Source organism: Schistocerca americana, chromosome 2, assembly GCF_021461395.2.
Source record: "Schistocerca americana isolate TAMUIC-IGC-003095 chromosome 2, iqSchAmer2.1, whole genome shotgun sequence".
NCBI lineage: Eukaryota > Metazoa > Arthropoda > Insecta > Orthoptera > Acrididae > Schistocerca > Schistocerca americana.
Window position 1 is genome coordinate 435,358,642 of NC_060120.1, and position 27,999 is coordinate 435,386,640.

The following is a 27,999-nucleotide window of genomic DNA, read 5'->3' on the forward strand; positions in this document are numbered from 1 at the left end:
ATTCTGCACAGAACACAAGTCACACATGCTGCTTCTTTCAACAGTTAAATTTTCCCTCATATCCTGTATTCTCCTCACCATGTCAAATGTGTGTTCTTTCAGTGAATTGTTCCAGTGCAAGGTGATTCTTTAATACATATTTTGGTTTAGGATAGAATGTGTCTGAATGAAGTCAGGACAATAGATATTTTGTTTCAGATGAATCCCGAGGATTCTTTTCAGTGCCTTTTCCTTTATGTGGCACAAACAAAATAGTATTTGTAAAATACACAAAGCAGCAGAAGTACTCTGTGAAGCGCCATCAGAATCAGAAAAGCATTTTCTCTACTGTTAACTTTATTGAAATCTTAGCAAAATAATGAAAAATTCTATTTTTGTTTTTTAAGTTTTATAACTTTACACAAACATTTATGATTGAGACAAGTTATTGATTTCTGTTTTGTATGCCTTTGGTATCTTGTTGCTCATACATAATATCCAGAACCACCACGAACCATATGCATCACTTCCAGCATATCAGAAGGTACCATGAATATTTTTGGCTGAAAAATATAATATATAAACTTACAAGAATGATGCAGTAAAATACAGATAGCTCATTAATTAATAAATCATAATAATGATTAAACACACACACACACACACACACACACACACACACACACACACACACACAGCATGTGTCAAATAATGCTAAATCAGCATATGATACTAATTCTAAAACAATGCCTGACTAAAAAGTAGTTATGTAGAAATTTAGACCGCAAGTGGACAAAATACAACTACTGTTTTTATAAATGGGCTATTGGATGTGTTTGCACAACCTTGTTAGCAAAATATGGAGTGTATCTGCTTCTATAATTTCTACCTTTAATCTGGGTTAATAGGTTTCCCTTGTAACCATCAACAGTATCAAGATAGTTAATAACATATTTTTCTAAATCTGTTATTTCATTATAAAAATTATGGTTTTTTTAAATAACTGTTTACCATTAGTGCTCAAAATTACAACAATCACTCATTAAATAAGAGTGACAACTTGGTGATGACTCTGACATGGTGACAGTTGTGTTCTTAGCTTCATGACAACAACGTTTCAGCAGTTCAGTTGTTCAGCATCTGCTTTTCTGGAAGACTGATGTTCTCTTTCAGTGAACTGTTATCATAACGTTTCAGTGTGATGGATGATGAAAAAAGCAGGAAAATGGATACCAGTATCTATAATTCAACAACGAGTGAACAACTTCTTCTTCTGCTTTTCATCTCTCTCTCTCTCTCTCAACAAGTGTTGGTGATAACATTGCACATTTAATTTACAATGAAGACATAGCAGTTTTCCAATAACACTATCTAAAATGACATTTTGAAACAGAATATAATGGGTATTTCCAAGGTCACAAAATGATGGTTCAATTGAAAAAACAACAAAATCTTTTAATCAGAACAAAATAACCATGAAGCAGTTGGGTTAGTTTTTTTGCGGCATATAAACTGGGAGGGGAGGAGTAGAAGAAGAGGAAGAAGAAGGGGTACTTTGGCAAACAGGGAGTTCTTCAAGAAATGTACACTTAATGTGACTGAAATCATCTGTCAAGACAACAATGTGCTCAACTGAAGACAAAGAACTGAATCTGAACAACAAATTGGTTAACTGTAAGCAATCTGACTGATAGTCTACCCGGGGTAAAAATACGGGCATAACTAACACTGTGAAAGTGCTTCTTTTTGTCTATGTCTATATCTACATCCATACTCCGCAAGCCACCTGACAGTGTGTGGTGGAGGGTACCTTGAGTACCTCTATCGGTTCTCCCTTCTATTCCAATCTTGTATTGTTCGTGGAAAGAAGGATAGTCGGTATGCCCCTGTGTGGGCTCTAATCTATCTGATTTTATCTTCATGGTCTCTTTGTGAGATATACTTAGGAGGGAGCAATATACTGCTTCACTCCTCGATGAAGGTACATTCTCGAAACGTCAACAAAAGCCCATACCGAGCTACTGAGCGGCTCTCTTGCAGAGTCTTCCTCTTAAGTTTATCCATCATCTCCGTAATGCTTTTGCGATTATTAAATGATCCTGTAACAAAGTGCCCTACTCTCTGTTGGATCGTCTCTATCTCTTCTATCAACCCTATCTGGTACAGATCCCACACTGGTGAGCAGTATTCAAACAGTGGACAAACAAGTGTACTGTAACCTACTTCCTTTGTTTTCGGACTGCATTTCCTTAGGATTCTTCCAATGAATCTCCATCTGGCATCTGCTTTACCGACGATTAATTTTGTATGGTCATTCCATTTTAAATCACTCCTAATGTCTACTCCCAGATAATTTATGGAATTAACTGCTTCCAGTTGCTGACCTGCTATACTGTAGCTAAATGATAAAGGATCTTTCTTTCTATGTATTCACAGTACATTATACTTGTCTACATTGAGATTCAATTGCAATTTCCTGCACCATGCGTCAATTTGTTGCAGATCCTCCTGCATTTCAGTACAATTTTCCATTGTTACAACCTCTCGATATATTACAGCATCATCCACAAAAAGCCTCAGTGAACTTCCGATGTTATCCACTAGGTCATTTATATATATTGTGAATAGCAATGGTCCTACAACACGCACACCTGAAATCACTCTTACTTTGGAAGACTTCTCTGCATTGAGAAAGACATGCCGCATTCCGTTATCTAGGAACTCTTCAATCCAATCACCCAATTGGTCTGATAGTCCATATGCTCTTACTTTTTTCATTAAACGACTGTGGGGAACTGTATCAAATGCCTTGCGGAAGTCAAGAAACACGGCATCTACCTGGGAACCTGTGTCTATGGCCCTCTGAGTCTCGTGGACAAATAGCGCGAGCTGGGCTTCACACGATCGTCTTTTTCGAAAACCATGATGATTCCTACAGAGTAGATTTCTAGTCTCCAGAAAAGTCATTATACTTGAGCATAATATGTGTTCCAAAATTCTACAACTGATCGACATTAGAGATATAGGTCTATAGTTCTGCACATCTGTTTGTTGGTCCTTCTTGAAAACAGGGATAACATGTGCCCTTTTCCAATCTTTTGGAACGCTATGCTCTTCTAGAGACCTACGGTACATCGCTTCCTGTACTCTGTGTAAAATTGAACTGGTATCCCATCAGGTCCTGCAGTCTTTCCTCTTTTGAGCAATTTTTAATTGTTTTTCTATCCTTCTGTCATCTATTTCTATATCTACCATTTTGTCATCTGTGCAACAATCTAGAGAAGGAACTACAGAGCAGTCTTCCTCTGTGAAACAACTTTGGAAAAAGACATTTAGTATTTTGGACTGCAGTCTGTCACCCTCTCTTTCAGTACCATTTTGGTCACAGAGTGTCTGGACATTTTGTTTTGATCCACCCACCGCTTTGACATAAGACCAAAATTTCTTAGGATTTTCTGCCAAGTCAGTACATAGAACTTTACCTTCGAATTCGTTGAACGCCTCTCGCATAACCCTCATCACACTACATTTCGCTTCGTGTAATTTTTGTTTGTCTGCAAGGCTTTGGCTATGTTTATGTTTGCTGTGAAGTTCCCTTTGCTTCCGCAGCAGTTTTCTAACTCGGTTGTTGTACCACGGTGGCTCTTTTCCATCTCTTACGATCTTGCTTGGCACATACTCATCTAATGCATATTGTACGATGGTTTTGAACTTTGTCCACTGATCCTCAACACTATCTGTACTTGAGACAAAACTTTTGTGTTGAGCCATCAATTACTCTGAAATCTGCTTTTTGTCACTTTTGCTAAACAGAAAAATCTTCCTACCTTTTTTAATATTTCTATTTACGGCTGAAGTCATCGATGCCGTAACCGCTTTATGATTGCTGATTCCCTGTTCAGCGTTAACTGTTTCAAATAGTTCGGGACTGTTTGTCACCAGAAGGGCTAATATGTTATCGCCACGAGTCGGTTCTCTGTTTAACTGCTCAAGGTAGTTTTCAGATAAAGCACTTAAAAAAAATTCACTGGATTCTTTGTCCCTGCCACCCGTTATGAACGTTTGAGTCTCCCAGTCTATATCCGGCAAATTAAAATCTCCACCCAGAACTATAACATGGTGGGGAAATCAACTCGAAATATTTTCCAAATTATCCTTCAGGTGCTCAGCCACAACAGCTGCTGTGCCAGGGGGCCTATAGAGACATCCAGTTACCATGTCTGAGCCTGCTTTAACCGTGACCTTCACCCAAATCAATTCACATTTCGGATCTCCGTCAATTTCCTTCGATACTATTGCGCTTCTTATCGCTATAAACACGCCTCCCCTTTCACTGTCCAGCCTGTCTCTGCGGTATACATTCCAATCTGAGTTTAGGATTTCATTACTGTTTACGTCTGGTTTCAGCCAACTTTCTGTCCCTAGTACAATATGGGCGTTGTGACCGTTTATTAATGAGATCAGTTCTGGGAGCTTTCTATAGACGCTCCTGCAGTTTACTATTAGCACATTAATATTGTTATTCCCTGTTGCATTTTGCCTACTCCTACCTTGCCGCGTCTCAGGAGGCGTCTTGTCGGGCCTAGGGAGGGAAGTATCTAACCTAAAAAAAACCATGTGCACTCCACACGTACTCCGCTACCCTTGTAGCCGCTTCCGGCGTGTAGTGCGCGCCTGACCTATTCAGAGGGACCCTACATTTCTCCACCCGATAGCGGAGGTCGAGAAAATTGCACCCCAGATCTCCGCAGAATCGTCTGAGCCTCTGGTTTAAGCCTTCCACTCGGCTCCAAACCAGAGGACCGCGATCGGTTCTGGGAACGATACTACAAATAGTTAGCTCTGATTCCACCCCGCGAACAAGGCTTTCCGCCTTCAGCAAATCTGCCAACCACCTATATGAACTGAGGATGACTTCTGAACCCAGATAGCAGTAGTCATTGGTGACGACATGAGCAACAATTTGCAGTCGGGTACACCCAGTGCTCCCTATCGCCGCCGGCAGGGCGTCTTCCACATCTCGGATGAGACCCCCCGGCAAGCAGACAGAGTGAACACTGACCTTCTTCCCCGACCTTTCCGCTATTTCCCTAAGGGGCTCCGTCACCTGCCTAACATTGGAGCTCCCAATCACTAATTGACCCTCCACCTCGTGCGACATCGTGAACGCCGTTGAACCCACCACTCCCCTTGGGGAGAGGGTGGCCCAACCACGTCTGGTACCCGCGAAGATGTCTCGACAGCACAGACCATGGGTGAAGCATGTAACACCTGGGGTGTACCATGTGACACGCCCGACTCCCCACTGCCGCTACACTCTGAGGCAGCAGCCTGAAGATGGCTGACCACAGCCATCAGCATGTTCAGCTGTTCACGAGCAGTGGCCAACTCCTCCTGCATCTGTACACAGCAGTCACACATCCTATCCATCATAAGAAATCAACAATTTACTGTAGAGGGTTAAGTAATCAACTTTTAACTAGACTGCTAATTCACTAAAGGCAGCTGATAGCTGACTAAACTGTGGTTACTAGACACTTCTTGTTGGAAACAATGAAAATAAGCACAAACTGTCTCTGGACTGTATTCAAAACAAACATGAAACCTATGGAACACTATTACTAGTCCTTGAAAATTAAAGCTTCTTAAAAGCAAAAACACACTGAAAAAGAAGTGACAAGTAAGAAAAACGCAGTTAATACTTAAATTTACATAGCTTGCTGCACAGGAGATGTGAAGCAGATGGCAGTTACAATGACACTGTCCAAGGCATTAATGATGACTTTGATACAACCCACCACCCACTTAGGAGTCAGTAAAAAAACCATAACAGAGGAAGAATTTTTTTATTATAGTAAAAGAGTGCATCAAGATTTTCTACAGTGAAAATTTTGGAGCAGTTGGACTTCAAATGGGAATGTCAACTGAATAGGCTATATTTACGTTAACAAGCGATATACTAGTATCAATAAATCAGGAATAAGTTGTGACTCTTCCACCGCAATCTCAGAAGATGCAGATGATATCAGTATAGGACTACCGTATTTGCTCGAGTCTAAGCCGCACTCAAATCTAAGCCGCACCTGAAAAATGAGACTCGAAATAAAGGAAAAAAAATTTCCCGACTCTAAGCCGCACCTGAAATTTGAGACACGAAATTCAAGGGGAGAGAAAAGTTTTAGGCCGCATCTCCAAATCGAAACAAAGTTGGTCCACTGTAATACGAGACAATTTAGGCCGAATGAATGACAATACAGCTACAGTAGTTTGGTTGGAGTCGTAAGCTTAGCAGTTAAGCTTTACCAGGTAGCCATTGCTATGCGTCAGGCGCTCTGTCCGTATTTATACGGGTACCCTTCCTTTTTCATGTGCTTCATATAGTTTGAATTGATTGCTTATTTTTCTTTGATCTGATAAGCGCAGTTTTCTTTGTTATAGGTGTTTACGTCACTCTACGCTGAAAATGCATTACTGTACTGTGTCATGCATTGTTTGTCGTACTCAGATACTGCGTGTTTACGGCCTGTCGCCGATCGCGGTATGGCTTGCTTTTGTGCGCGCTACCGCCGCTTACAAATTAAAAAAAAGAGAGAGAGAGGAATCGTCTCATTAGTGAAACAATGGCAAGAGACTGCTACTTGTTGTTACTTACACTGCTGCTTTCTTTGATAATGATCAACAAGAACCAAATAATAGACTGCGTATGATAGAAGATGTTCTGAACGAGAGTTTAGCGAAAATTTTCCTCCGTTTTACAATCTTTGCAGGCGCCTCTTTAGTACATTACATTCTGCACGGAAATTAGAGTCATCTTAGATTTAAAAATCTAGTCAATTCTGACTGTATCACTGTTTAGCATAAGAATAATACGAATATAAACATGACATGATATGTATATTCTTCCGCGTTTGCTGTTGTCTCACTCTAGTTCTGTGGTTTATTACGCAGACAGGATTTAAATGAGATAGCAGCAAACACGAAACAATACATGGAAAAATGTTTATATTCATATTATTCTTATGGTGACGAGAATACTGCATGTGATTCACAATTTATAAAAGTTCCTACTAGCAACCATCTCTTCTCACAGATAGGAAAAAATTCAGAACGTAGAGTTGGCCATATTGACAAACATTCTAAACATTCTTGCCAGTCGGGTTTTTGTAGTACATTGAAATGCTGCTACATTCGAAGATGAACAATACGGAATTTGTATTTACTTCGTTGGATAATGTATGAAAATGCAGTGGTCGAAACTCGGCGCGGAGGAAAAAAGCTTGTCTTCCACCTTTTTTTTTTTTTTTTTTTTTTTTTTTTTTTTTTTTTTTTTTTTTTTTTTTTTTTTTTTTTTTTTTTTTTACTGACGCAGAGGTTTTGGCGCCAGTATTTATCTTTGTGCCTACAAAGCATGCCTGTGTAGCGCTACATATATTCGATGGCAGAACTAAGTTGTGGTGGCACCCACCGACATTTTTAAGAACTTCCACTTGCTTTGCACTCGATTCTAAGCCGCAGGCGGTTTTTTGGATTACAAAAACCGGAAAAAAAGTGCGGCTTAGATTCGAGTAAATACGGTAATGAAATTTCTGGAAACATTAACAGGGGGCTGAAAGCAAATTGATTATAATTGAATTTTGACACAACTCAGTGCTTACAGTTCAGTACTTCTCCTAGATCGCTACAAGCTATAAAAATAGGATTCTCAAACAATAAAATATGAGTAGTAAATAATTTAGGTGTAAAGGAGACCACTCACTGAATAACAGAGGTGTTGAGTCATTAATAAGCACATATTAGAGAGAAAGAAAACTTGATAGCTTTCCAAATACATCCATAAGTCCTTTAACAGGCTAGAGCATATGCATGTGTGTGCCCACACACACACACACACATGCTGGGATTGTATATTGGCAGGTGGGGTAGGGGCTGTGTCACATGGGGTATGCAGAGGGACAAAGATGTGGGAAGCAGGAATTGGGAATGAGTAGCTAGTGGCTTTGAGGGAAGCTGCAGTTTTAGTGGCTAGGAATAAAAGAGGGAGATGTGGCAAGTCTAGGCATGTGGTATACTGGGACCAGAGCCAGTGATGTATGGTACACATTGAGGGTGATGTGGAAGTATGGATTGGGAGGGGGTGATGAGACAGAGGATGGGCAGGGGAAACTGTTGGGTAAGTGTATCCCCTTTCTCACACTCTTTGAGCACTTGCTCTTCCATCTAATATCTCTATCTCTGTATCACTCAGCCACATCATGTGCCCACCCATATGGCTGATTTCATTACTTTTCTAATAGGTGGATCTTTACAAACAGTGTTCAGCTCATGAATGTACCTCCCCCTCCTCCTCCATCTTCCATTTTCACAGGTGAAGTATCTTTCATTCAAAGGCATCCAGCATTGCAATATCTTTTGATGCTAATGACCAAGTTTCCACAGCAAATGTAAGCAATAATCTTATGTGTTTTATAAATGTTTGATTTTGTGATTTAAATTAAGAGCCTTCACAAAAATAATTACATGGTCATTTTTTCTCATTGTTGCTTGTAATATATTTGTACATGCCATTCAGCTTAATAAATGATACACACTTGCAGTTGGATTTTATTCAGTATGCTCACACAGTTCACGCAATGGTTATATGAAAGTAATACTATTTTATCACTGGGGTGGTTTTTGTGACACACTTATTTTCTGATTGTTTATGTCCTTCAAGATTGTGCACTACACTGTTAACATGTTCCATGCTTTCACCATTAGAAGAATTTAATTTGTGAATGGATCCTGAAACTACCATTGTAATATATTTATTTTCCAAGAACTGTGATATTCTAGGTCCAATCTTCTTTTGTTGAAACTTCCCACATTTATATTTTAAGGTTATATTCTCTTTAGTTAAAACTGATACAATTTCAATATTATCATCTATATTTTGAAGCTAAATCTTTGTTGGCATATGTAAATAATTTATAGATCAGATTTATACTTACGGAAATATAATAAAACATTGTTTTGTATTTTAATCACATAATACCTTTAGTATGTCTTTTCTTTCAGTAACACGTCCTGAATTCATCACTTTTTCCATTATGCAGGTATGCTCATGAAACAACATTGACACTGTATGGGGTATCTCATAACCATGTTTATAGCTTTTTTTCTCACTTACTTTCAAAATTATGTTACACGAGATACATATTTCATTGTTATAAACTTTCAGTTTTTCACAAATTGAACACTTTTTTTCTTATCATGAGTTACATCTTACATTTAGTGCTATTTTAAATATCATTCCTTTTAATTTCTGCACTCTGATGCTATAGCACCCTTATGGTCACAGTTTCACTCCTCTATGTAACTGATTCAGAAGTTCACCTGGTTAGTTACTTGGAGATCTAAGACATAGCCAGAACAGCGTCATGTGAATCTCTATTCTTGGCACCACAGTCTACAGCTGGCAAGTTCAAATCTGCCTTTATTACAATAGTGCAACCAGAAAATTTACCCATAACATTCTCCATTCATCTCTAAAGCTCCTATGGCAAGTGGTGTACACAGAAGAAAGAAAGATTAAGGTTTAATATCACCACAGCAGTTGGTAGCCTAAACACTTGGGCCAGAATAACGTCTAAACTTTAACTCAGCAATTCCTTATTGCACCATGAGTGTAGTGTGTACCATTACCTGCTGTCACTTATGGAAAACAACAGACTCATCGACAATTTCTGTGGGTATAATGTGGTTTAGGGAAATTAAATATCAGCAAACTATGTTATGATGACTGGCACATACGTGGACATATTAGAATGGCTGATTCCCAAAGATCCCTATTCTACAGTTCATAAAGTGCTTCAAATGTATGCAGAACTTACTCAAATAGTGCAATCTCAAACTTCTGAAAACTCAGCGCTGAATGAATGCCAAAATTATTAATCGATGAGCACAAAAAAAAAAAATCTGATTCAGGTGGCTTGGGATTTCTTAGCTCAAGCTGGATTGGCTGATTCACTCAATTTACCACTCAACAATTTACTTCCGTAGCAAAGTGGTCAGTGTGGCTGACTGCCATGCAGGGGGCCCAGGTTCGATTCCAGGCCAGGTTGGAGATTTTATTCACTTGAGGAGTAAGTGTTGTGTTGTATTCATCATCATTTCATCATCATCAATGCAGAAGTCATGAAGTAGTGTCACATGAAAAGAGCTGCACTAGGCAGCTGAACAGTGTCAGATGAGGTCTCCCAGTCAAGAATGCCATATGGTCATTTCATTTCCCTGCTCAACTGTGGATAAAGTGCTTGGTAAAATTGTACAAGACATAAACTGTGTAATCAAATGTCTGAAAATTCTGCACTCAGAGAATTCTGAGATGGTTAAGCTGGTTAGTTAGTTACTTAGTCAGTTAGCAATCAGCCCAGAAGAATTCTCATTCAGTTGGCCTGGTATTTTCTACGTCATTATCAGTGTGGGGTGGGCGGGGGGGGGGGGGGGGGGGGGGGTAAATAACTTCTCTATTCTACTGTGATGGGGAGTGGAATGTGAGGGCTGTTGCACACTGTAATTGAAAAGGTGACTGATGTAGTGATGAAATAATGGTGCCCCATAGGAAAAGAAAGAGAGAGGTAAAACAGTCCATGTCCAAAATTCATGAGAATATTCTTTTATCACGGGTAAGGGATTTTGGTAATTATGTTTTTACTTCCAATCTAATCCATAAATCTGTACACATATTGGCTCCAATATATCATTCACAAATTGATGAAGATTCTGTGTTTGATGTACAATAGTGCGAGACCTCACACTAACATGTAAAATGGTTTAGATGTAAACAGTTTCCATTGGGACACACTGAACCATCATGGCTACATCTCAGTTCTTACATACCAAAGCCTAATCCTGTATCTCCCACCATTTAAACCATTATCACCATTTGCAAAGTCAATTGGTATGGTTGTACACACTCAAATAACTTCCTTGTGTACGGTCGGTAAGAACAATGTGGTGTATTGAAACTGCCACACATTAATGCCTCATAAAATGCCAGGATTCTCACTAATGCAGAGTAGTTTTAATAAATAACAGTAAAAGCTGCAAATATGCAACTGTAGTTTCATGTTACAATATTAATTACACAACTTCAAAGTATGTGCCATCTGTATCCTACCCACCAACACCAGCTTTTCTGAATTGCTCAGGTGGAAACTCTCCCCACAATATATCCTACATTCCCATGTTTGATTTTTGCCTGATGACTTTTGTTTGATTGTACTTTCATGTTGCAGTTCATAAAAGCAGTCGTGTTGTCTGTGGGCTAAGCTGCAACCACTGTGCTGCATTCTACATGGGCATGACAATCAACAAGCTATCTGTCAGCATGAATGGCCAGAATGGCCACCGACAAACTGTGGCCAAGAAACAGCTGCACCATCCAGTTGCATGACATTCTCCATTTCAATGACGGCTTCACAGCCTGTGCCATCTGGATCCTTCCCACCAACATCAGCTTTTCAGGATTGCACAGGTGGAAACTCTCTCCACAATATATCCTACATTCTTGTAACCCTCCTGGCCTCAACTCCCTACCTGTTCCCATTCCATCACAAAACAGCTTGCCATTCCACCTACACACCCACAATCTTTCTACTTATCTCCCCCCCCCCCCCCCCCCCCCCTCCAATCTGTCTAAGCTCCCGACTGCACCTAACTGCCCTATCCGCTCTCCACCTCATCCCAATATGCTCCCACAAGCAGCACTTTACCATCCCCGACTCCTACCCTGCTATCCCTCCCCTTCCCCACCCCATCCCTAGCCCCCACCTTAACCTGCCATCACCCGGTTACTTCTTCCACCATGCGCTGCTGCTCACAGTCTGGCCTCAGCAGCCAAAGATTGTGATCATAGGTATGCGTGTGTGTGTATGTGTGTGTGTGTTGCATTTGCATGAGCGCATTGTGTATGTGTATGTTGTCTTCTTCCAATGAAGGCCTTTTCAGCTGAAAGCTTACCTGCTAACAGTCTTTCTGTCTTGCTGTTGCGCCTAGCAACTATCCTTTTCACAACACTGTCATGTCGTATTCTTATCACATATGGAATACTTGGTTAACTTTCCTGCATCAGCAATGAAAAAATGACTGTATCACACGCTCTATGCTCTACTTCCATCATGATCCCAATAGTTTTACTACAGCTTTTTGAATTTAATGCCTCTGGAAACTAATTCATATGTTTAACAAATTTGAAAAATTTTAAAATTGGTATTTATTAAAAGTCACTATTTTCTAAAAGTTGGTTCTAAGCAGGTACTTATTAAAAGTCACTATTTTCTAAAAGTTGGTTCTAAGCACTATTAATGATAATACACCCCTTGAACTATAGTGAATGATTCGTCTTTCTCTTGGGCACATGCTGTTGAAGAAAAATATGGCAATGTCATAAAGAGATACAGTCCAGAGGGAAAAGAGCATCTTACCAGATAAGCAGCAATTTCACTTTTCTTCATCTTATGTCCAATGCTGAGATAAATATTACATCCATGTTTGAAAGCTTCATCACTTAGAACCATGTGTTTATCATGAAGTAAAAGTAAGAACACTCCATTTTTCACAGCCTCCTGCTGAAGAGCAAGGTGGAGTGGTCGGTTCATCCAAGAAGAGAGATCCGTCTTGAACAAAAGCAATGACTTTTATTGTAATGAGGCAAAGCACAAACTGCATAGAAGGAGCACATATGGAAAAAAAATTAAACACACAGTCACTGAATTTAATGAAGCAGCTACCATAAGTGCCAATCAAAACAATAGTTCCAGCGAAACATCACATAGAATTGACATTTATGCTAACAGCCAAATGTGGGGAACAGCCAAGCAAAGTATATGCATACGTAATATTAATAAAACTGTAAAACCAGGCACAAATTTCAAATGCACTTTTTGATAAATCTGAATTGCTGGTTGAGTAACTATTTCAGTTTCAAACAAGACACTACTTATGAATAAAGGAGACGACTCATTAAAAGGCAGAAGTGCTGCATCACAGGTAGGCAGACAAAAGAGCTTGGCTTGCTTTCAGAATGCACTTCCTTTTTATAGCTGTACAAAAAAAAAAAAAAAAAAAAAACACACACACACACACACACACTATTGTGTGGGGGGTGGGGGCAGTGAGTTACCTTACGTTTAGGCCAAGGAGGTTACAGAAGTGGAGAATGTGCTGTAAGGATAGCTCCCATCTCTGCAGATCAGAAAAGTTGGTGGTGGTTGGGAAGATCCACATGGCACAGGTCTCCCAATGCCCTGCAGATTCCAAACCCACCACCTCACTCCTCATACACATAACCAACTACATCCCAATCCATATATGCTTCACCTTTGAAGGGAAGGTGTACAAACAAATTAATAGCAGAAGCATGGGCACCCACATGGCAGTCTCCAACACCAACTTCTTCATGGGCCACCTAGAGGAAAGATTCCTAGCTTCCCAAAACCACAAATCCCTAGTCTGGTTCAGGTTTATTGATGACATCTTTACATAATCTGGACCCAAAGCCACGACACCTTATCCTCATTCCTCTACAAACTCAACACTTTCTCTCCTATTCACTTCACCTGGTCCTCCTCCAACCATCACGCCTCCTTCCTAGACGTCAATCTCCTCCTCTCAGATGGCTCCATCCATACCTCAATCCACATCAAACCCACCAATCACCAACAGTACCTGGACTTTGACAGCTGCCATATCTTCCACACTAAGAAATTCATCCCATATAATGTGGCCACCCCTGGTAGACACATCTGCAGTGATGAGAACTCCCTTGCCCAGTATACTGAATGTCCCACAAAGGCCTTCGCAGACAAGCAATACCCTCCAGACCTAATTCACAAACAGATTTTCCATGCCATATCCTCACACACACCTGATTCTCACATCCATCCCAAGAACCAACCACAAAGAGGCACCCTCCTTGTCACCCAATACAATTCCAGACTCGAACAACTGAAACACATTCTTTGCCAGGGCTTTGATTATCCATCATCATGTCCAGAAACTAGGGACATTCCACCCAAGATACTTCCAACCACCCCAAAGTAATGTTCTGTCAGCCACCCAATCTCCACAACATCTAGTCCATCCCTGTGCCACTCCAATCCCGTCACAGGCTTATCCTACCCCATCAGAGACCGGGCCACCTGTGAAAGCAGGCATATTGTATACCAGCTCCACTACAACCACAGCACAGCATCCTGCATTGGTATGACAACGATCCAGCTATCATCTAGAATGCACGGTCACCGCCAAAGTATTCTCAAAAACAAGATGGACCACCAGTGAAACAACATGTAGTAGAGCGCAACATGCAAGATTTCATTGGCTGTCTCAAAAACTCATGCCATCTGGATCCTCCCCACCACCACTAGCTTTTCTGAGCTGCGCTATGGAAGCTATCCTTACAGAACATCCTTAGCTCCTGTAACCTTCCTACCTACTCTGTGAAATCACATGCCCAGCTGTCTGCCACCTGCCCCCCCCCCCCCCACTTGCACCCCTAGTTAGCCCACAGATGGCTCCCCACTCTCCCAGGAATCACTTCCCCCTACCCTATACCCCTCCCTGTCTCCTGCCTCACTCCATCCCTCCATCTACCCCCACCCCACCTCACCTCACCTCATACCCCTCCTCACCCCTGTACACTCACCATGGCCCAGTAAAGAGCTGGTAGTTGACTGAGCACAATGTAGGGGGGGGGGGGGGACAGGTGGGTCATTGTTTGTGTGTGTGTGTGTGTGTGTGTATTTTTCCTACAACCAGAAAAAGGAAGTGCATTCTGAAAGATAGCCAAGCTCTGTACCTTTCATTTGCGTGCCTATCCATGACTCAGTCAAGAAAACAAATAATACCAAGAATAAATATGGAAAAATCAATAAGAAGACAAAGTTCACACCATGTAATTGCAAGCAGTGAAGCAGAAATACAGTACTGAAAGTGTGTAACTTTAAAACTAAAAATTTTGTTACCATTATTAGAACATTACGACAGTGACATTAAAAAAAATTGTAATTGCTGATAAGTTATGACTGATTAAGAAGATTCTTTAGAAGATTACATCTGACCAGGGGGGGGGGGGGTTGTGCACTGGGTGGGGGGAGAAAGAAGCTCAGCAATGCATTGAACAAGAGTTTGCTAAGCAATAAGAGATACATACAAACAAACAGAAGTTGATATGTGGTTCACAACACAAACTTACCAGATAAGCGATACTTCAACACTAGTTGGTATTCTGTGCGCCACAAAAATAAATTTAAACTCATTTACCAATAAGAATTTGGAAAATATTCTGCTACACTCATAATGGTGTGCACAAACTTATCATCCATGAACAAATCAGGGAGACAACAAGTTCGCCTACCGCATCCAGTGTTAAGAACATAGCATCGTAGATTGACCATTTCCAGGTGTGGAGTACAGTGCATCACTATGGACAGCTGCACTGGCAAAACTACACAATGGCAGCCAACAGTGTGAGGATGCAAGATGACTCTAGATGTAAGGACTTATTAGGAACTAAAGACATTTTACAAATAAGAATATAGGTGGACTTTTAGTAATCATTAATAAAATGGAATCTAAACTGCAGATACCTGAAATAAAATGGAAACTATGAAATAAAGAAATTTACAGTAAACTTAAGGACCCCATATCATCAGTTACCCTCAAATAAGATTGATCAACAACTACTGGCAATGACAATTACATAAACAATGCAAAAGAGGTATCACACAATAATACTAATTCAAATCTAAGGGATGGAAAATGGGAAATAAGGAGAGATGCTGAAAATTCATTAACAAAAAATGTGATCGTAAATAACAGCTGCAATGATTTCACTGCTGTATTAAGTAAAGGACTGAATCATAAATTTCCTAAATTTACACCATTATGAGATATAATCATGTTTTATAACTGAAATCTTTTAGAGGTCTATTGCCTAAAAGAATGGACAGATTACAAAAAAATAAGTTTTGTGATAAGCCAAATGACTGGAGATGCAGTGCAATGGGGAATATTACAATTAGAAGATTTTAAATCTTATAAAAATTTGGAAACCATTTTGAAATAAAAGAAATATTGGAGCAATGACGCACAGAAGAAGTTCCATGTACAACTTTCATGTTACAAATCTTAAAATAGTAAGGGTAAGAGACAACTGATTAGGAAGAGATTGAGGCACAGTTAATAATTTATTAAAATGTTTGGAACAAACAGACACCAGTGAGAGACAATCTGAAAGGCAACAACCAAATAGTGACAGTAATAACAGTAACCAACAAGTCACAATGCATCTCCTTTACAACAGACGACACCAGTCAAGAGAATAATAGAATGGAACATAGATGGGGGAAAGGGAATAATTAAAGAACTTCAAAATAGAACAATTCGCACCAATATTTCTAATTTAATTAGATACAATCATTTAATAAATTTATAATAGGTACCATTACAGGGAAACACACAACCTATCAAAGAATATATCCAACCAAACTGAAGGGTGTTACAGGACTCACATCAGCAGGGATAATCCTACATTCAGGTAGCGATATTTCCATTACAGATCACAATTTTCTAGAACAAACCAACATATTACACATGTTTCTTAGATTTGTGATAACCAGAATCAAGATCACAGGGATAACAGAAGTCTCAAGTAAACCAGTACATGAAGAAATATTAATTACATTTTCATGAAATGGATATTCATTTCAATACCCAAAGTTCATCATTGAAGGTTGAAATGTACCTATAATGCTAGGAATAGACTGGTTTACAGAACGGAAGTTTACATTGGGTTTTCAAAATGCTACAGTGAAATTTCCATATACAGCAAATGAACAAAGAGTTACTTTACATGATATAGTTAATAACATTAGTAAATCAAATAACCTTTACACAAAAGAAAAGCAGGATATTGTATATTATTAGATTAGCACAGAGATATTTTTTCAATGAAACCAGGAATAATTAATGACTTTGTTTTAATTCTAAAGATTAAGCCACTTGATCCATTCTATAAGAGATCATACACTACACCAGTGTCTACGAAGATGTTAGTACAAGAAGAAAGTGACAGAATGATTAAGTGATATACCATTGAACCCTCTGATAGTTGTTGTAACAACAGAAAGCAGAGCTAGTACTACAGCTGAGAACTGTTAATAAAATAATTGAACTTTAAAGAGATAGACCAGCTATAATAGAAATGTTAATGAAATTTGCACAGCAAAATACATTACGACAATGGATCTTATACAGGGATACTGGTAAATAGTTCTACATAAGAACTGTTGGAAAGTACACAGCTTTTCTATTCTAGGACAGGTCACATCAATTTCAGGTAATACCTTTCGACTAAACGTTGCAGTATTAGTGTTTATGCAAGCATCAGACAGAACCATACACAATGAGCTGAGTTAGAGTTTTAATTTACGTTGATGAGTAGTTGTATCTACATCATGCAGTGAACATGTTCAAACTTTGGGTGGGTTTTTTAATAGATTAAGTTCACAGGGCATTACAGTTGAACCATCGAAGTCACAATTTGGCAGAAATGATGTAAAATTTTTGGGACACTTTGCAAATATAACAGGAATTAGACTTGATCTACATACATTTGATGCTATTAAACTTTGTTTTGAGCCAACAAATAAAAGGTAATTAAATTCCTACCTAGAAATGGTAAGTTTCTATAAAAAATTCGTTCCAGAAGCAGTGCTAAAAGCACCAAATGCAGTGAAACTATTAAAACTAAAAGCACCTGGAACTAGAATACACTTTGTATGTAGAGATTAATCAAAACAAAGGAACATTTAGTTCTGACACCACTAATATTTCATTAAGATTGCAACCTACCATTTCACGTAGCAAAGGATGTTGCAGACTATGGTCTAGGATGTCAAATACTTCCGGAATGACCTATGCAGGATACTGTACAACACTTTCTTATAGATCTTGCAAGCAGAACACAAATGCACTATGAGCACATTACAGTATAACAGAAATGTACATTATGCATAGTGTCACTAAACCTGCCCCCAGCTGTAAACAACCATGCATGCCTATTAGACCATTGGGGGGGGGGGGGGGGGGGGGGGGTCTCACAGCTGTTCAGTTCCAGTCATTCCATCATGAAGGAGGTACATGGCTTGTGGTTTCTGTAGTTTAACCATCCTAGACGGTCAATACCGCGGTTCGATCATGTCCACATTGTTACTTTATGCCAGGAAGGGCTCTCAACAAGGGAAGTGTCCAGACATCTCAGAGTGAACCAAAGCGATGTTGTTCAGACATGGAGCAGATACAGAGAGAGACAGGAAATGTCAATGACATGCTTCGCTCAAGCTGCTCAAGGGCTACTACTGCAGTGGATGACCACTACCTACGGATTATGGCTCGGAGGAACCCTGACAGCAACACTACAATGTTGAATAATGCTTTTCATGCAGCTATAGGATGTCGTGTTATGATTCAAACTGTGCACAATAGGCTGCATGATGCCCAACTTCATGCCCGACGTCCATGGCGAGGTTCATCTTTGCAACCATGACACCATGCAGTGCGGTACAGATGGGGCCCAACAACATGCCAAATGGACCGCTCAGGATTGCCATCACGTTCTCTTCACAGATGAGTGTTGCACATGCCTCAAACCAGACAATTCTCGGAAATATGTTTGGAGACAACCCGATCAAGCTGAACGCCTTACACACACTGTCCATGAGTGCAGCAAGGTGGAGGTTCCCTGCTGTTTTGGGGTGGCATCATGTAGGGCTGACATACGCTGCCAGTGCATGGAAGGCCCGTAACAGCTGTCCAATATGTGAATGCCATCCTCCAACCGATAGCGCAGCCATATCGGCAACATGTTGGCGAGGCATTCGTCTTCATGAATGACAATTCGTGCCCCCACTGTACACATCTTGTGAATTGACTTCCTTCAGAATAACAACATCGCTTGACTACAGTGGCCATCATGCTCTCCAGACATGAACTCTATCAAACATGCCTGGGATAGATTGAAAAGGGCTGTTTATGGACAACGTGACCCACCAACCACTCTGAGGGATCTACACTAGATCGCCATTGAGGAGTGGGCAACCCAGACCAACAGTGCCTTGATGAACTTGTGGATAGCATGCCACGACAAATACAGACATGCCTCAATGCAAGAGGATGTGCTACTGGGTATTAGAGGTACCAGTGTGTACAGCAATCTGGACCACGACCTCTGAAGGTCTTGCTGTATGGTGTTACAATATGCAATGTGTGGTTTTCATGAGCAATAAAAATGACGGAAATAATGTTTATGTTGATCTCTACTCCAATTTTCTGTTACAGGTTCCGGAACTCTCAGAACCAAGGTAATGCAAACTGTTTTTGATGTGTGGGCATTGAAACAGTAACACACACTGATCACAGCACATTAACATTCTTATTAAAAACAGACTTTTACACAGTAGACTCACAAGATGGGCTGTCTATTTGCAAGAATTAAGGTTGTCAATTAGATACATAAATGGAAAATACAACATGGTACCTACAATTTCTGCATAAATTCTACACCACTTGGTCTTCCTCCGTCTTGAACACACAATATTTTAAATAGAAGTATGAGAGAGATGAATCTGACCTACTGCGCATTGCATGTTTGTGTGTGCGTGTCTAAAAACAGTCACGAGCAAATTGTGGACATGGCGGCCAACAAGTACCTCCTGTATGATCCATAGTGTTTCAGCGTATGTGTAGAGAAGAACAAGGAGTGTTTATGTATTATTCTGTGCTTTTAGTGACTGTGATGATTGTTAAGGACAAATGAAGAAATGAGGTTAGACTTCCAAGTAATTCATGTGTTGAACTTGCTAGAAGCAAGACATGTTCACATAAATTATGAGTGGTTCTTAAACCAACTCTCTTATGAATGTTAATTTAATGCATTTCTAAAGCTCGAAATACAAGTGAAATACTACAAGACTGAAATATTTACATGTGAAATGCAAGAATGTTACTCTGCATAATCCAATACATCATTAATTGCTGAAAACATAAATTTTGTATATTTACTCCACACATTCTATTGTCAAAAAGTGTTAGAGCGTGGTGACCAGTGAAAAGGACTCGGAAAAATGGGAATTTTGAGAAGAAGTTGAAGAAGAAGATATGATGTGTTGCCATAGCAACCAGATATAACAAGACAAGAGAACTGTTTCGTGTAATTGGATTAAGTCCAGAAATCACATGGAAAAATTCTGGATGCCAGAAAAGGGAACACATAAGGAAGTAAAAACATTAAAAGAACAGAAAGAAGACGTCTATGTATTAGACTACGAAGAGATACGAGCGAGAATAATTTAACTAAGAAGATCCAGTGGGGGAGTATACAACTCTCACACACATTGCGGCAACACTGACGCGGAACCAACTTCCGAACCACTGGCACCAGTTGTGGTTCACTGGTGCTGACCTGCCTCCACTGCTGCCTACCGACTCCAGCGTAAACACCAGCGCCTGACACACTGGCTTGCTGTTCACAGAGCTGACTTGCCGTCACATCCGCTTACCTACGTTGTGAGAATTCAACACTGGGTGAGCACAAAATAGAACTTTAATACCTTAGCAAGAAGTGATACAAACAGTAGAGTGACTTTTATTGGTATAGTTATTATACTTAAGAGTTACTACATTAAACGATTACTAGATCTAAAATTAATAGGAATATGGATAATACACAGAGACTTTGGGAAACTTCAGAACTAGCCATGGCTATGAGTAAGGAAGTGCCAAATTGGTCTGAATTAGTAAATTAAATCAAAAACCAAAGTGCAGATTCAGCGGCTTATAGAAAGGAACTAAGTGTGACTTTAAATGCCAGACTAGAAGCCCAGAGTTTACAGTTAAATGAAACTTTAAAAGCTCAAAATGCTAAATTAGATGCCCAGAGTGCAGCTTCAACTGCCCAAAACGCTACTTTAAGTAAAGAACTAGGCTCTGTAAATTCTGAATTAAATTTGTTAAATGCCAAAGTAGAATCGCAAAGCAAAGAATTTGTTAGTCTATGCAAAAGCATGGGGGCATTAAAGACTGAATTTGACGATTTAAAAAATAAAGTAGAGAATTTGAAATTACAATTAAAGAATGAAGTAACTAACTCTTCAAACCTCCATGTAAATCAACTGTTCACTGACTTCAGTCAGAAACAGAATGATCAAATTCAGGATTTGATAAAAAAAGTTAGAATTTGGTATTGAAGATAAATATAATAATGTGGAATCTGAACTTAGTGAAAGGTTATGATCATTTGAAAATGTGTGTAATGTTAAGTTTGATGCTGTAAAACAGAGACTGCATACTTTAAAAGGGAGTGTCAATAATAATAGTGAATTAATACCAATAATCCAATCGCATTACAGGCGTTAATACATGAGTAGAAAATGTAGAAAGAAGTTTCCAAGAGAGAATAGCTAACTCTGATACAATAAATATAAGTAATCTGGAGAAATAATTTGAAGGAATTATTGATCGAAAAGTCACAGAGAGAATAACATCCAGGAACGTGTCGCCTATTGTTTCTTCCGAACTTTCAGATACCCAAAAGGTTATAGATGACTTGTGGAAAGAATTTAAACTTATCCAGGATAAAGTAGACAAGAGGGTGGTTTCTCCTAATGTGGTATTGACTATCTACAATTGGGGGGGGGGGGGGGGGGGGTGCAATTCCGGGTTAGCGAGGCAATTCCCTAAGTTTAAGCCAGAGAGGGATGAACACCCTACACATTTTTTGAAAAGATTCAAGCAGGCCTTGCCAAAGAACTGGTAACATTCTAAAAAAATTGAATTTGTTGTGGGGTACCTTTTGGGGAAGCCTCGGAGTGGGGTACTGTAAATATCGAGAACTTTTCTTCTTGGGGAGACTTCCAGAAGAAATTTAAGGAAAAATACTGGTCCGCTAGTGCACAGGAAAAACTGATATCAGATTTGTGGGACCCAAGCCAATGGAAGAAGAGGGGTTAGAAAGAATTTTAATAATATGATTACCCATTTATGTGAGGAAAGATATATTATGTAGTGGGTAGAAAACAGTAGAAGAATTGATGTCCTTTGTGGACACACTTGATGCCTTAAATAAAGACTGCAATTAGAGCGTACTTCTTCTTTATTGTCGCCTTGTCCCATATTACGTATGGTCGGCATTGCTCTTCTGGATCCTTCTCCTCCATAGTACTCTATCCATTGGCTCTTCCTTCTTCCATCCTTTCTCCCTTAGGTCCCCGGATATCTTATCCTTCCACCTCATCTTCGGTCTTCCTCTCCTTCTTGCTCCTTCAATCTTTATATCTTCAACTCTGTTTCCGATATACTCTTCCCCTTTTCTCTGCAAGTGTCCGTACCACCTTAGTCTGCTCTCTTGTATCTTTTTCCCCATGGGTCCCACGTTCACAGCTCCTCTAACAAATTCATTTCTAATCCTGTCCTTCCTTGTTACCACACATCCACCTCAGCATCCTCATTTCCGCTACTTCCATCTTCCTTTCCTGGGCTACTGTGATTGGCCATGTCTCTGCCCCATATATCATAGAAGACCTTACCACCAACACCAAAATGAAAATCAGAATTACTAAAGGAATAGTAATAATAATTTTAAAAGACATGAGGCCAACTTAGCTAGAGTACACCAGTGAAACAGAAATAATGGCAACGATAATTATCAGAAGAAGCATCCACCTTCGAATTTAGGTCCAGTAACTTCGCAGAAATTTGTGCTAAGTAATAATAGAGCACAAAGTGGTAACGTAGTACCCTGATTTGGTAACCAACCAGTGATTACTAATAATGAAGAAAACGCAGTGTGATCTGGATCCAGAGTCGGAGCCCAGGTCGAAGAGATACACAAGGAGGCCTGGTTCATAATAAGTATGTTAATTTCATGCACAAAATACTTACAAAAGAATGGTTGTTACTGGAGGAACCAAGTTTGACTACCAATAATCCACAACCCATAGTAGCAGGAACCATGGAGACTCATGAAGTTAACATATTTATAGACTCAGGGAGTGAGGTGTCACGCATGTCTAGCAAGTTCTATAAAACGTTACAGACTAAACATTACCACTGTACCAGTAACTAGAGTGTACATAGTCGGTATAACTGGGATGAAAAGTATGGTTATGAAACACGAAACCCAAGTGAACTGCCACATTGGAAATATCCCATTTTCACAAACACTTTTAATAGTAGAAAATATCAATAGGGATGTATTATTTGGCTTAGATTGGTTATTACAATTTAACATCGTATTGAATTTTGAGGAAAATAATCTTTGTTTTGGTAAAGATGACAATAGATTTTGGATACCATTTGTGACCTATAATTACATTGCAAAACAAACAACTGAGTGTCAATGTTTACAATTAACTGCTACAGCGCGATTGTCACCAGAGATTGATAATGTAGAGCACGTATCACATCGATCTGACATACAAAATAAGTAAATGAGTCTCTAAAATTAACCAGTGAACAAAAACAAGATTTATATAAAATTCTAGTGGAATATGAAGTAGTATTTTCCAATCTTCCAGGTAATATCAGCTATTACATATGTGAGTTTAAAATCGAAGACGACGCTCCATTTTTCTGTAAGCCATATCCAAAACAGGTAATTTGAAAAAAGCAGTTACGGAGGAAATTGACAAAGGATTGGCAACAATAGAACATAGTTCTAGCATCATGAATAACCCTTTAGTAGTGGGAAAAAAGGTTACAGGAGGTGAGCGATTAGTGCTAGACGCACATACATTGAATAAGCATACGGAGACAGAACGAGACAGACAAATTAACATTGATGAATTATTATCCAAATTTGAAAAAGTAAGGTTCTTTAGCATGTTGGACCTGATGGTTGGATATTGGCAAATTAGGCTACATCCTGAATCAAAGAAGTATACAGCGTTTCTGTTTGATGGTACATCGTATCATTTCAATTTATTACCTTTCGGACTAAATATCTCAATATCTGTATTTATACGTGCTCTGGATGAGGCATTAGGAAGAGATTAATTGAAGGATTTAATAATATATGTAGATGATATCCTCATAATCTCAGCTACCAGGTAAGAACACTGACTCACCTTGAGTAAGACCCTGAAAAAATTTAAAGAAAAAGGTATCACAGTGAAATTGTCTAAATCACACATTTCGCGACAAGAGCTTCAGATTCTAGGGCATATTGTAGGGGTACAGGGGATTAGACCAGACCCTGAGTGCATAAAAGCTATTGAAGAATGTCCACCCACTAGTAACTTAAGACAGTCCACCACTAGAAACCTAAAGACAGTTGAAGGGATTTATAGGAATGGCCAGATACTACAGACAGTATATACGAGGTCAAGAACTGAATGACCCAAGAATTTTACGTTTATTAAGAAAGGGAATACCGTGGGTTTGGGATCAAGAGGCAAATGGTGCATTTGAAAATGTAAAAAGAGCACTGGTAGAATCATCCATATTACATCATCCGAGTATGGGTGAGCCATTTAAAATTTCAACCGACGCATTTGATTAAGGTATCGCAACAGAACATTTTCAAGGAGAGTGGGGTCTAGATATTGTAAATCATAGATCCATAGCTTTTGCTATCCCTAGTCTTAATAAACATGAAATATACCACACAGCTACTGAAAAAGAACTATTGGCAATAATATGGAGTATCCAAAAATTCCAAACACTAGTATGGGGGTCAGAAATCCATTTCTATACTGATCATCAATCTCTATCTTTTTTAATGAGTAGTCGATTGTTACATAGTAGATTAATGCGCTGGATGCTTTTCCACCAGGAATATGATATTATGATACAATATATAAAAGGTACCGAGAATATTGTACCAGATGCTTTGTCTATATTACCCAAAGGAATGGAAGAATTAAAACATACAGAAAGACCCAGCGTAATTTTTGCAGTTACGTTTATGACAGTAGAATATCCGCACACCAGGGTGCAAGAGATGACTCAAAGAATAACAGAAAACATCCATCATGATCCCTAGTTTACAGAAATGTTTGCTATGTGTGTCAGAAATTCCTTACCTCCTAATCAAACAGAGAAGTGGACAATTATAGGGCATAATTTGTTTTGGAGAGACAGTATAACATTGCAACGTTGGCGCACATATATTCCGAAGATAATGGAAGAGTAAATTGTGTGGTATGTTCATACAGGATATGGACACTTCAGAATAGCAAAGTGTATAGCTCACATGAATAAGTTATATTATTTTAAGAATCTAGAGCATCAAGTAGCATCTTTAATCAGAACCTGTGAGATCTGTCAGAAGGTGAAAGAGAGTAACATTCATGCGAAGTACAAAATGTACCCAATTATTCCTAAGTCGTTACACAATCTCACAGCAGCGGATTTTTTGTGACTAGTTCCGAAAGGAAAGGGAGGAGTGTCATACATTTTGGTCATCATAGAGTGCTGGTCAAAGTATATTAAGCTATGCCCTATCAAAAAAGCAAATACGCCAACAGTTATACACTGTTTGCAATACTTTCTGGAGGTAGGTAAACCAAAACGATTTCTCACAGATAATGGACCACAGTTTGTGAGTAGCAAATTTAAAGAATTTCTAGCGTGGGAAGATATTCGCCAAGTGTTAAAATCCAACAATAACCCATCCTTGAATCCGTGTGAAATGGTTATGAAAGAAATTGGGAAATTATGCCGCACCTACTGCCATGAAAAACACACATTATGGGCAACGAAAATTAAATACTTTGAACTTATTTTAAATGAATTACCACATTTATCAACTGGATTAACACATTTAGAAGTAATAGGAAAACTCTTTGCAGGAGAACTTCTTATTAAATGTTTTATTTGGCCTGAGCAGCCTAATGACGATTACAAACTTAAAACAGGAATTAATTCCTAAACATTTAGTTGAAAAAGCACAACGAGTAACTAGATATAATGAGAAAGCTGTCGAACCTCAGTACAGGGTTGATGGCCTAGTTCTAGTAAAACAACATCTTCAAAGCTCTGCCCTAAAGAAAGAAACACACAAGTTTTTCCAAAAAATATGAAGGACCTTACCGAGTACAAATGGTAGTCCATCCCAAGACATTATTTTTAGTAGATCCAACAACTAGATCAGAAAAGGGAAAATACAATGTAAAAGAAATAAAGTTATACATCTCCCAGAGACGTTAACATTCTGTGTCAATGGTCGGAGTGATGACTGTCGGATCCTGAGTTGTTTTCGGTGTTTCTTATGTAATAATTTTCTTGCACCGAATTCCCCCAAACTCTTACATTATTCTATCCTTCCACACTTAAAGGTACTGATAAAAAACCTTACCAGTGAGAATTTGTTATTACGTCATTCAAAATTGGTCCTGGTAAGAGATTTACTTGTTCCAGTCATTTAGGCTACTAACAACCTCTAACTCCATATAAATTTTTGATTGTGTCGTCCTCAGTTGTGAGAGAAACATACCAACAAGCATTTGTTATTATTTCATCCAAAATTGCTCCTGGTAAGATATTTTCTTGTTATGGTCAGTTAGATGTCCCAACTTTGCTCGGCTGCAGCATGAGGCGGAGAATTGCACACATGTTGTCTCCGATCTCAGTCATTTGGCACAGCCTTGAGACAGGATAAATTAGGAGCCTGGTCAGTTCTTATTTCCCTCGGTCATGGGAATACTATTCTCATGCAAAATGTAATATATTCAAGCCAGCTTTAACCTTTTTGCTCTACATGAGGTTTCCGTCCTCACTGAGCTGGCCTTACAACTGCATTATTCTTTGACAATTGTACAGACATAGTTGGTCCAAAGTTCAAATTTATATTTCCTAATGCATATTACGTTAGCAGAACATATAATACTGGATGAATAATTAAATAATGATGATACTATATCACATAATGTTCTATTTTGTATAGAACATTTTACACTTTTTATGAGATGTGATGTAGATGGGAGGGTTTGTATTGAAATTGAAAGGAGTGGATCGTGTAAATAAGAGCATGATTTACACCAAGAGATAAATCATGGCTAACACAGAAAACACTTCCCACCTTTCAAACAACCCTTGCAAACAAGTTGACTGGTTCTTTACCATTTGCCGTTTCCATAGGGTTGCTAAGATTTTCTTCGGGGACCTCAAGGGTGAAGGTGGGAATGTCCATTATGTAGGAGACAATTTAACACCATACCTCCTCTGGCTTCTCACTCAAGTACTGGCGAGGTAGGGATCCTGGGGAAGGGGGATGGGAAGGGTTTCCTGTCTTTGGGGCTATCGTCTTTCTCTTCTTCGATCTTAGCAACCATTTCTATTTACTTCCTTTCTTATTTCTGATTTGAGGACCTGTCTATTTTTCCCCTCTTTCCATATTCATATACTTCAATTGCAGAAGTCCTTCCTAGTCTCCATGGTTTCCAATAACCTACAACGTATTTTCACATAAGAAGGCCGAAGAATCAGAACACGCAAACACATTTACGCATACACACAAAGAAATATGAATGAAACATTCCACATGGGAAAAATATATTAAAAACAAAGATTCCATGACTTACCAAACGGGAAAGTGCTGGTAGATAGGCACAATAAAAAATCACACAAACACACACACAAAATTTCAAGCTTTCGCAACCCACGGCTGCTTCGTCAGGAAAGAGGGAAGGAGAGGGAAAGATGAAAGGATGTGGGTTTTAAAGGAGAGGGTAAGGAGTCATTCCAATCCCGGGAGCGGAAAGACTTACCTTAGGGGGAAAAAAGGACAGGTATACACTCGCACATGCATACATATCCATCCGCACATATCTTTGCTTTTTTTATATATATATAAAAAAACAAAGATGATGTGACTTACCAAACGAAAGTGCTGGCAGGTCGATAGACACACAAACAAACACAAACATACACACAAAATTCAAGCTTTCGCAACCAACGGTTGCTTCGTCAGGAAAGAGGGAA

General features: G+C 39.1%; 1 protein-coding gene across 1 annotated transcript in view; it reads right to left on the reverse strand.

The window, feature by feature from the left end:
- Nucleotides 1-441: 441 nt before the first annotated feature.
- LOC124594073 (piRNA biogenesis protein EXD1-like) overlaps nucleotides 442-27,999 on the reverse strand; it is a 145,876-nt gene continuing 118,318 nt past the window's right edge. The window contains exons 6-7 of the mRNA XM_047132423.1: nucleotides 12,444-12,635; nucleotides 442-542 (exon numbers count right to left, since the gene is read on the reverse strand). Of these exons, the coding sequence (XP_046988379.1) occupies nucleotides 465-542; nucleotides 12,444-12,635 (270 nt within the window). The 3' untranslated portion in view covers nucleotides 442-464. The remainder of the gene's footprint in view (nucleotides 543-12,443; nucleotides 12,636-27,999) is intronic.